General features: G+C 38.8%; 1 protein-coding gene across 1 annotated transcript in view; it reads right to left on the bottom strand.

Annotated features, from left to right (window-relative positions):
• Window positions 1-12,199, bottom strand: part of LOC103255181 (usherin) — a 465,104-nt gene that overhangs the window by 31,405 nt on the left and 421,500 nt on the right. Inside the window, exon 44 of the mRNA XM_008053149.2 lies at window positions 10,999-11,320. Within this exon, the coding sequence (XP_008051340.2) occupies window positions 10,999-11,320 (322 nt within the window). The remainder of the gene's footprint in view (window positions 1-10,998; window positions 11,321-12,199) is intronic.

Below are 12,199 nucleotides of genomic sequence, written 5' to 3'. Positions count from 1 at the left end.
TTCAAAACATGTGTAAATGTGGGGAAATTCCATTATGTTCACTTAAGTAATAATTATATCCTAATGGGTATAGCACTGGAAACATATATTTTCTCACAAGAAGTTGCCAGATCACAATCACCAATTATGAGCAATACATCTAGAAATAATAGTAAACTGGGTGAGACTATTTATCATCCGAGTTCAACAGATATTGATTGAGCCATTTCTATGTGCCAGATTCTGTTCTATGAGACGAAAATACAACAGTGAACAAGTTGGAGTTTACATCTTTTGGGCAAGAGGTAATCAATAAACAAACATGAAATAAACAAGGTATGATATGTGCTAGAAAAAAATGACAATATATAGTAGGGTGATACATACAGGATGATATAACAGAGAATGGTTGGCTTGTCCAGGAGGTTCTCTCAGGAAGTGATAATCAAGCTGCAATGCAATTGGCAGGAGGTCACCATATGAAGATGGGAGGAGGGGGCATTCTGTGTAAAAGGAGAGCATGTGCAAAGGCTCTAGGGCTAGATTCTCAAAAGGGTTGGTGTGACTGGCCTTAGTGAGTAAGGGCCAGAGAAGAAAAGGACAAGGACAGAGTGGACAAAAGTCTAACCATGAAAGTCTTCCTGGAACCAGACAGAAGTTTGTGTTTTATGGGATGCTAAGAGAGGGTTTTCAGTAGGAGAGTGACTTTATTTTATTTGTATTTGACAGGCATACTGAACACTTTCTATACATTTATATATTACATGTTAGGTCAGGCATGGTGGCTCATGCCTATAATCAAAGCCAAGGCAGGAGGATTGTTTGAAGATAGGCATTCAAGACCAGTCTGGGAAGCATAATGAGACTATACAAAAAATTAAAAAATTAGCCTGACCTGGTGGCATGCACCTGTAGTCTCAGCTACTTGGGAGGCTAAGGTAGGAGAATCACCTGAGCCCAGGGATTGGAGGCTGCAGAGAGCTATGATTATACCACTGCACTCCAGAAGCCTGGGTGACCAAATAATAATGATAATAATAATAATAAATTAATTTTATAAATGAGTGGCAATGCCCTAGTCTTTAACTTATTTAAAGTTCAGCAATACCCCTTTGGTAAATCTTTTTATCCCTGTTTTACAAGTAAGAAAACAGAGGCTTAGAAAGTTTAATTTACTTGCTAAGGATCCAGAATCAGTAAGTCATGCAGCCCAGGTTGTACTCCTAATCAGTCTGTCTTCACAGGGACAAAAGTCTGTTCTTCTAATGGGGGTGACTTGAAGAAGCTGTGGATTAGCAGAACCATCACTGGACTTGGAGTCAGGAAATCTGGACCCGACTTCTGACTCTGCCAGTTTTTGACTGGGTAACTTGCTAAGTCAGTCAGGGTTATGACTACACAAGAGAAAGAACACCTACATCACAGGACTATTCTGAGTTTTACAAGCAATAACATTTCTATAAATTTCTGAGGAATGGAAACAATATATTTATACATATTTTATCAAGATTTTGAAACCCCCAGAGCTGCATATAAATGCAATTTGGGGGCAACTGTGGGGTAGAATTTAAGAACCCAGTCTTTGACAAGGGTGGGATCAGTAGATACTGGACACTCCTGGGGAAGGGAGGGAGGGTAGGAGGAAGGGGGGCATGTGGCAACATACTGGGTACCTGCTCCACTATCACAGGGAGAAAGGGCCAGCTAGAAGCCCAAACTTCACCAGCATGCAACTTGCTTATGTAGTAAATCCGCACTTGTAACCCACAACTGTAAAACTAAAACTAAAACTAAATGTAACCAAAAAGAACACAGCCTTTGGAACCTGCATCTCAAGGTTCAAATCTGAGTCCTTCCACTTACCAACTCTTTATCCTTGGGCATATTGCCTAATTTTCCAATGCCTTAGATTTCTCACTTGTAAATGGTATTAGTAATAATACTTGTCTCAAGTAGTTGCTATGAGATTAAATTAGCTAACACATGTGCAGTTTTTAACATGGCCCTTAGCACATAGCAAACACTAAATACATAATAGTGACTACTATTATATTATAGCTGTGAAAAGACAGGAAAAAATGACTTGAAAGTTTGGGAGAGCTAGTTAGTGGGACTAGATGGCAATTCTGTAACTGACTTCTGGTTCTAATTAATTGTTATGGATCAATAACAGATTTGAAAACCCTCCACAGCATTTCAAATTTAGCCTGCATCTCTCTCTCTGCATCTTTCTTCCAGGTACTTCTGTACTCTAGAGCTTTGAGGGTTAGAATAAATGAAAGCCTGGCTTTTTGAAAATATTACTCTTATCTTGAAATTTCTTCACTGAAGGGCATTCTCTGCTTTGCTTTATTATTAATTAAAAAAAAGAGTCAAGCAATTCAATGGATTCTTCCAAGAAAAAAAGTTCTTTCTGGTTTCCATTAGAAATATGCCTATAGGCATCAAGGAGAGAACTGTACAGTTTCCTAGATGTTTATAGGCATCTTAGTAATGATCAGATCCACCAACGGATAGATAAATCAATTAACAAGAAGAAGTCTTCTTAAAGATTCCACTCGAAGGCTTCTAATTTATTTAAATGTGTTAACATTTTTGTTTCCACCTATAGATTTGATTGCTTTGTATGTCCCAAGACAATTTATTTAGAATTTAGTGGTAATATATCATCAGTTCAAGTACTTAAACGCAATCCTCTTTAAGTCTCCCGATTCACTTAGTAGTTTATCAATAATCATAGAATGACAAGCCAGCACTTGCTAGGAGATCCTTTAGCCTAGGAAGGATTCTACTGGGGAAGGCAATGCCACACATTGGGTGAGGAGCAACATCAATATGAAGTAAGGAGGGTGTGCTGGATTTTCCCCAGGTCCATTCTCAGCTCTTCTCTGGCTTGCTCTGTAGCCCAGGAATCTGATGCCCTCAGATGGCCTCACCTGGGATCTTTTCCTCCTCTGGTTTCTTTCCCTTTGGGTTTGATCAAAGGGAGGAGAGAGTTCAGGGTCTTTACTTCTCCTGCTCCTCTTTTTGGCACCACAGTGTGAAAAGACTGCCTTTCTTCTCTCAGCCCAGCTTCTTCCCTTGTCCCTATAGGTTTAGAAGCGAATAGCTTCTGCCTACTGCTGCTCCTTGAGTATTTTTAACATCTGTTATTGATTTTCTTAATTCTGTCCACATCTCCATAAATAGTCTCTTCATTAAATCCTCTTCAAATACCCTTTTGAGTGTGCCATCTGTTTTCTGCTGAGAACCTCATTGATATGGGGAGAACATTTTGGACTGTTACACAGGTACCAATAACAAGAAGTGGGCTGAGAGAAGTATAAGGATGGAGATTTGAAAGAGCATTATTGTGTGTGTGTGTGTGTGTGTGTGTGTGTGTGTGTGAGAGAGAGAGAGAGAGAGAGAGAGAGAGAGAGAGAGAGAGAGAGAGAGAGAGATGGGAGAAATAGAGAAATAGTGCCTCCCCATGTCTGTGTGGAATGATTTTAGTCAAGTATTTCTTTAATATCAAGGTGCCAACTGTGCTGCACAAAACTATCTGGCCAAGAGTAGAATAAGAGTGACCATGAGAGTTTGGTGTGGAGATAGTGTTGTCCCTGAAGATAAGGAGTCCTCTTCCACCTCCTTAGGTCTGTTTGGCTGTCACTCAGATTACCTACATTTATAGTTATATTTTATGAATACATTATTCATTGACATTTTTCTTTGTTTTATCAACTATGCTTTAAGTCCCTGAGGAGGAGAGTCCACGGTTTTCAGTCTCCTGCCTTGATCCTAGTAACTAGGTATACAGTTTAAACATAGTTGGTGCTTAAAAGTAACAGATTATTATCTACTCAACTTATAGAATAAAGAAGCATAAGTAAAATACGTCTCATCTTTTCCTGGATGTTTTTACATGACCTAACTTTCAGGTAACTTTGAGAGCCTTTGTTATCATGGTCAACTTGATGAACAGGAACTGTTTGAAAAGAGCTATGAGGGTAAATTGGAATTACATGTCATCTACAGTCAGTTGGAAAGTATTCTGTTGTGTTGTACATTTTATTTCCAGCAAACACACTTCCAACATAGAGACAGGAGGATCAATATTGGCTTGAGGGAAATATAAATAAGGGCTCCTTCAGAATGAGTGTGAGAACCAACCCATCTTTGGATGAATAACTCGTCTCAAAGGCGCCTTAAAGATTGCCACAATAGGAGCTGCAGAATAAGGTCCTAAGGGATGCCCCGAGAGACAGCACAAGAACAAAAAGAACTAGAGCATGCTCCTGAATGTGCTCACACAGAAGGAGAAATGATCTCCCATGGGAACAAAAGGCCTGATGGCAAAAAATGATTCGGCCCCTGGCCTTGTGGCAGACTTCAGTTTTCTATTTGTGGAAATGTCCTGATGGCCTTCAGTCTAAGCTGTGCACTCAGGCCCTAAAGTTTTAGAACAAATACACCGCCTGAGTCAGACAATATCAATAAATCATTTAAAACCTTGAGCTGTGGGAATGGGGTGGGGGAGCTTAGTTCTTGTGGGAGAAACTAACCAAACAAAAGCCTCCATGCTGGTCAGAAATACGTTAGTGAGATTAATAACTAATTAAATGCAAGTCCAAAACCAAACAGAAAACATGCTCAACATGTTTTCTCTAAATGTGATATATAAAATGCTTAGGAAGGGGATGGGGTAAGGCTATTACAAAATAAAACAAGCAATCCAAACAAGTAGCCAGTCACGGAAACACAGAATCAGACCATCAGAGTTGGGAGGAATTTTAGTCATGAGTATGTGGTCAAATCATTCTTTTCCTGAGAAGAGAGACAGCAAGGACAAAGAAGGTTGAACTGCCTAGTGGGAGGGGTATCACACCATCAGAGCCAATTGTGCTCTTGAGAGATTTTTACAGTCTAACATTTTATTAATGACATTGATATAGACAAAAAACTCTCTTAACCTGGATTTTTTTTTCATTTTGACATAAAATACTTTTCTCTTTTAGCCATTACTGATATTTCCATATGTCTAATTTGGTGATGAAGAAACAAATATCATTTGTTGTCTGAAGCTGATCTCATATACTTACTTCCATTGATATAACCTAAAGCTAAATACTATTTGAAAATCAAATTGCTTTGGGTCAGAATTTATTTGGTTAGGTTTTACAAACTGCGGAGTACAAAGGCCAATTAAGAGAATATAAAGTTTGATTAGAATTTCTAAAAATAATATGGCTGTAGTTTACCACTACTCTGCCCATAGAATTTAGAACGGAGGGAGCTTCTTTTTACTTCTTTTTATAGATGAGTGCTATGAACTGACTGTTTGTGTCCCCTCTAAATTCATGTTGAAGTTTAGCCCTTCAGGTGATGGTGTTTGGAGGTGGAGTCATTTGGCTTAGAAGGTAATATTGCTAAATAATATTGTTAAAGTTCCCCAGGTGACTCTAATGTGCAGTTAAAGCTGAGAACCACAGATGTAGGAAATCTCAACTTGAAAATCAGGCTAAGTAGCATAGCAGCAATATCACACCCTCTGGGACAGTATTTCTCTGATTAGGTCTTGAGGGTGGAGCCCTCATGAATGGGATTAGTGCCCTTATAAGAAGAGAAGGAGACTAGAGGGAGTTCTCCTCTCCTCTCCTCTTTCCCTTCCCCTGTCCTTCTACTTGCCATATGAGGATCTAAGCAGGAGAAAGTCATCTGCAAACCAGGAAGTGGGTCCTCACTAGATACCAAATCTATAGATGCCTCGACCTTGAACTTCCCAGCCTCCAGAACTGTGAGCAGTAAATATTTGTTGTTTAAATCACCCAGTCTATGATATTCTGTTACAGCAACCTGAAACTAAGGCAATGTGAAAGGGCACAGAAAGGTTAATTTGTTCAAGGATCCAGAAATAGCAATAGAAGGAATAGAAGCTGTTGGCTCTTCTCCTCCCTCTTTTCTAACTCATCATCTATTGGTCACCTTTGGTGGGGGGTTGCATAGAAGGGGCCTCCACAATACCCTCCTGCAGTCTTCTGGCACCTGCCTCTGGCAGGAACAGTGAGGATCCCTTCTATGTCTCCTTCACAGCCCTTCCACCTTCTTGTTTGGGGACAGTGTTGGTCTTTTAGAAACAGCAGACTATCATCCCGCATGGGCTACCACAGCACTAGCCCTAATATTAAACTCCCACACCGGTGAGTCACAGGGTTTCCTCTAAGGCTGACCTGCCGTTTCTCAGTCACCAGTCACGAAGCATCAGAAGCCTTCAGAGACTCTGAGTGTGTGTGGGTGCTTTACTGCAAAAATCTGTCAAAGTGGGGAAGTTTCAGGAAAACTAATTAAGTCACTGACAGCATGATTCAGTGAAAGGAGGAGTCATGGCAGGCCTTAGCATATCCATGGTGAGTCATTGCCTTAAGCGAGAGTATGAATATGAATGCACAATTACTGAGAGCTACTCATTAGCCTCAGCTCACTCCCTGAAGGTAAAAACGGAAACATCTTATGCAGTAGACTCACACCCAGGTCCCTCCTGAAGCCTGTGGGAAGAATATTGTCTTAATTTGCTTACTGAACAATTAAGGACTTCCCTACATAGAATTTGAAGGTTTACATTGCATATATTAGTATAGTCCAATTTTGAAAGGGTTGAAGATAGAAAAATGAGTACTGTCTGTGAAAAAGTCATACTGTAAGTATTCTGTTGCATGGCAAGTGTGTAATCTTTATTTAAGAAAATGGTCTGTGCATTTAGTAAAGATGCATCTCATTTATGTATGAAACATAACATTTAGGGAGTGGTTTGAGAATTAGGTTTTGTTAAACTAAACTGCCTTTGAAATTCACAGAGAATGTTTGCTTTCTAATGGGACCCTGAACTGCATCACTCTACCAAACCATCCAGCCAGCCTTGTGAAATACAAAAAAAGAACTTCCTAAATTTTTGGATTTTTATTTCAGATCTTACTAGTTTTATTAAAGATAATCCTTCAGAGTTTCACCCTTCAGAATCCCAGAATTCTGGAAACTACTGAAATGACTCAAACTAGAAAAATCCCTGGTTTTAAATGATGATGAATATTACTCTTACCACCAAAGACCAGGTCTTCCAAGTTAGAAACAAAAGAAAATAAAACAAAAACAATAATAAAAGCCAAACAAAATTCACGAGAAAGAGGAAAATAAATTATCTGATTAATTGAGACATACATTTCCAAGATAATACATTCTGTTCCCATTCTCTAGCTTCATACCAAAACAATAGGACTTTTCTTTAGGAAAGTCATGGATAGACCAAGGTCAATAGGCCAGTCATTATCATCATGTAATTAAGCACTTGTGGGGAGCTGGCTTCACATATTTAGACAATCGGTTTATAGCAGTCGAGGACAGTGATTCTCAATCCTGGCTGGACATTAAAATCCCCTGGGAATCTTTTGACTTGTGAGTGCCTGACCCCATTCCAGAATCAGAACTACAGGGATGGAGTCTGGGCATCGGCATCTGGGATGTTGTTAAGGTTCCCCAGGTGACGCTAATGTGCAGTCAAAGCAGAAAACCACTGATTTAGGAAATCTCCACTTGAAAACCGGGTTTAAGTAGCATAGCAACAATGTCACACCCTCTGGGACAATATTTCTCAAAAAAGTGGATTGTGAACTATCTAGGCTGCATGTTACAAATACAGATTGCTGGGGTCCCTCCCTCATCCCTTCTAGGAATGTGTACTTTGAACAAGCTCTTAGGCCATTCTTTTGTACTATAAACACTGGGGACTACTTCCTTTATGGAATTCAATTTTGAGGTATAACTGAACATTTAGAAGGTGCTGGTAATATCACATGAATCTTGCCCACCTTCAAATGAGCAAGTTATTAAGCTGATTATGTGAATTGTTGTGAGGTGAGTGACATTGTTGATTCTTGCCTTCCATGATCCTCTGTAGTGAGTGGTCTCTCCTCTTTCTGTAAACCCCCATTTCTCCAGATATTTCCTGACCCTCCTGTCCATTAGAACGTATTTACACTGTATCCTTTTCTATCACTAGTCAACTGATTGAATGAGTTAATTTAGACTAGAAAAAAAATATCTTCTTCTTTCCTCAGAACTAGGTTTTAGCAGTTGTCTTCGGTGACTTAACTCAAAACCAGAAATGAATACACTGATATAGGGCAGTGTAGGAAGGTGGTGGGGAGCCCCATCTGACACTCTCAAGGCATGCCATGTGGATGGCAACTTCCCCAACTACACATTGTCACGACTCTTCTGATGAGCAGTTCCACACCTCTGGGAAGTTTCTCAGTTCTTTGTTTTTATTCTCCACAGATATACATTTACTTCAAAAACACAATCTTCTGCAGGAGGGTCACATCATTGCCAGACGTTGGATGAACAGATGTATTAGGACAGTGAAGACATTTTTAAAGTTAACTTGCAGATGGGGTAATACAAAATGTTCTTTGGTTAGATAAAAAGAAATTCTTCAGTACATAACTTTCTAAATGACTTCTGGAGGATTACTCAGGGTCCATACAGACTCAGTATTTACATGGACTAAATAAAGTCGATATTTTTGTTCATTGATTTTAGCATTTAACCTGGATTTTAAAATATAATTTTCCAGTAGAACTGGGTCTCTATCATGTTGTATGTTTAACTACATGTGATTAGCTAACATATGCAAATCTGATATAAAAAAAACCAAATTAAGTAATTTCATTTGGGCGAGATGAGTATGGAGGAGGAATGTGATACAGAGCTGATAGTAACAATTACAAAAAAGCACAATCTGAGGGTCTTAACTGGCTTCTTCTCTGAAATGTGGGTCCCTTGGTTCCTGGACATCCTTGGTTCCTGGTGAAACATCTGACCAGAGACAGACACGTTCTTGGAGTTTGCCATTCCTTAGAAAACTGAGATGAGACTTCTACTGATCATGTGACCAGTATTTAACCCAATGACAAAACACAATACCAAAGAAGCTGTAATCACTGGTTTGCATTCCATATCTATGAGTCATTTAGTTTTGTCTAATTAGGGGTCAAGTATTTCATGCTGATTTCATTTAGCTGTCTCACAAAGGTACATTTATATTCATAATGGAGATTAGATAATTGATAACTTTGATAATTTGACACTTTTAAATAAAGGTAATGAGGTAAAAACAAGAGAGCAGCCACATAGGTTATGGCTGTTTCTAGCAATATTTTGTTTCCAATGGTAGCATAAATAGGTATTTTGTTCCTTCATGATGTAAACCACAATTCTTATATAAACTCTTGGAAACTGATGCATTTGAAAATAATTTTGTTTTTCAGATTTTGAAAAGCTAATGCAATGTATATACTATATTTTGTAACATTCCTAGCATGATCTGATTAGCCCTCTTGTAATAATGCAATATTTATGCAGCAAAACATATAAGTATTCACATTAAGTGGGATAAATAAATACTGTAAATAGTCACATGTCTGTTTAGATTGGGTTTGTTGCCAAATGAGTTGTGCCAAAGCAAGAAAAACAGAAAAACAAAAAAACAAATAACTTGTTTTAAAGAGGTTTTTAGATTTGGAATTGCAAATCTGAAGAAAATATTTTGTTTTTATGAGAATTTTAGATTTGGAATTGCAAACAGAGATTATGGATTTATATCTGTGTATTTCTCCAAACCACATTTTGGAGAATATCTATTTACATTTTCAGTTCTTACTAACTTCATTGGGTAATTTGTCCTATACGTTATTGGCCTAAAACATATTCTTTTCATGCTTAAAATGTTGCTTCTAGTCATTATATTCATTGATTTGGTCATCATCTTTCTGGTGACTTAGTGATTTTATTCTTTCATGTTATGATAAACTTTTCACAGCTCAGTTTCCTCTTTTAGAAAATTTCTCTTAAAAAAAAAAAAAAGAAAAAAAAGAAAATTTCTCTTGGCATTGTGCCTGGCACTTAGTGCTTGCATCAATCAGTAAGATTCTTTCGACTGTAAGCAAGAGGAGCTGATTCTAACTTAAGCAACATTTACTGGGAGTATATGGAATTAAAAGAATCCTTGAAGAACCATGCTTGGAAATAGCAGAAAGGAAAGAAAAACTTTGAGATTGAAGTTAGGGATATTTTATCCGGACTTCTCACCTCCACCTTTTAAAATTCTGAGTCACTCTGCTGAAGATCAAGCCCCAGGCAAATCTGAGGGGCTGAGCGTGGCTCATGTGCCCACCACTTGGCTAGGAGACAGCCTGACACATTGATTGACACTCCCACAAGCCTGAGCAAAGGGTAGGGAAACCATTCCCCGTTCCCCCCCACCCCCCCGCAGGAAATGGGATTGCAATTACAAGAAGCATGCAAATGGACTCTGATGGCAAAACAAAACAAACCTAGCAGAAGTCCTCTGCAAATTTCAAAATATGTTCAGATTGTTATTCTTAATTCTTGACTTTTTAGGGATATGCAAAGTCCTATTTTTCAGGCCATCCTACAGAACTTACTTTATCTCCATGGGCAGGTGAATTGTATTCCTCTAGACTTTTCTCAACACACAGTATCTTTCTTGAGCACAGAGCCTAGAGATATTTACTATTTGATTTTATTTTGCTTTGGTACCGTTAATGAGCTATTTTAAAAGTAATCTTTTAACAGGGAGTATCTCCTACTAAGGCAACACTAACAGAGGGTATCTTAATGGTGAAAAACACTTTATTGATTAGAAATGCAAATAATTCACCTAGAATCTACATAGGAAAAACAACATCTATCACATGGATCAAGAACAAAGACGATTTAAAAAAGGCAAATAGGCCGGGCTTGGTGACTCAGCGTGTAATCCCACGCTTTGGGAAGCCGAGGTGAGTGGATTGCCTGAGTCCGCGGGTTCGAGACCCATCTGGGCAACTTGGCGAAACCGCATCTTATTACTCTCCTTAAACCCCACATTTCTTTTAAGTGGTTTTTCAAATTGCAAGACATTTTTACAGGCAGGCACTGATGAGTACACACAATCAATTTGAATTGTTGATAATAACAATTTCTTACCTGATACTCATACTCTGTGAAAGGCAATAGTTCAGAATCCATAAAAGAACTGGAACTTCCATTATAAATTAACACTGGATTGGATTTTCCGTGCTGAGTTGCTATTTGTCTTCTGTACAATTCATAATACAAAACTTTTCCATTTGGCTCAAGTGGTCCTGTCCACAGAAGGGAGACAGAGGGTTGAAATCTCCCTAGAGCCATCTGTACCTCTAGATGAGGAGGAGGTTGCATCCGAGGTGCAATCTCAGGGGTCTGTATGGATGTCCAGTCACTTGATGCACATCCCAGGATGGTGCAGGCTTGAAGTCGTGTTTCATACCTTCAAGACACAAGGAGGAAATTACTGATTATCAGCAAAATAGACTTCCTTGGGAATAATTTTTAAAACACAGTGTTTTCAGGAAAAAAGACAACTAAGTTGGTGTTTATTCTTATCTATAGCTAACTCTTAGAGAATAAAAAGTCATATTTTCACAAAATCTTAGAATAATTTAAATCCTCCTGGTTTTCTAAACTGAAGATCCTCATCTGTTTGGAAGGGATGAGCACAAGTCTTTTCCTAAGCAGGAATGTTTGGAACAAATAAACGCTCAAGATCTTTCCAGCTTGAAAATCCCGGTACTCTGCAGAATTACTTAACATACCGATGAAGAATGCAGAACTCGGGAGGTGGGAACCAGTTTTCAGCAGACCTGAACTCCTCCTACCTTTGCAGCTTGGGCTACACTATTCCCTAGGAATGTTTCCAGGTCATGAAGGAACATCATGGAGTTATGGTCTCTGTGGTAATAAATCCCCTAACCTGGTACCTGACATCTTAAAACAGGCTCTCTTACACCACATAAAGACCTTTTGGGGCAGAGTTAACTCAACTGCACACTAGATTATCAATCATGAAGACACCTTATCACCATCCAGTTAAACTCAATCCATCAATTATGTTTTGCCTCATAGCTGTTCTCTGACACTTGGAAAGGTCTATTTACATAGCGGGGACTTTCCCCCTTCCAACAAAAGGGATTTTTGTTAGTATTAAGTGCCTATGGCTGCAATGAGCACTTTTTTTCTCCGTCCCCACACACCACTGATTTTATGTCACCCCTAATTTTCCCTGAGGTACCAGCTACCTTTCTTTCTCCCTTCTTTCCTTTTGATTCCACCCTTTTCCTCTTCCATTTTCTACCTTCTCTCTTTGCTC

The sequence above is a fragment of the Carlito syrichta genome, unplaced genomic scaffold (genome assembly GCF_000164805.1).
Source record: "Carlito syrichta isolate Samal-C Ts95f unplaced genomic scaffold, Tarsius_syrichta-2.0.1 Scaffold287916, whole genome shotgun sequence".
In the NCBI taxonomy this organism is placed as follows: domain Eukaryota; kingdom Metazoa; phylum Chordata; class Mammalia; order Primates; family Tarsiidae; genus Carlito; species Carlito syrichta.
The sequence above is the reverse complement of the archived record's forward strand: the minus strand, read 5'-3'. Positions and strand labels throughout refer to the sequence as shown.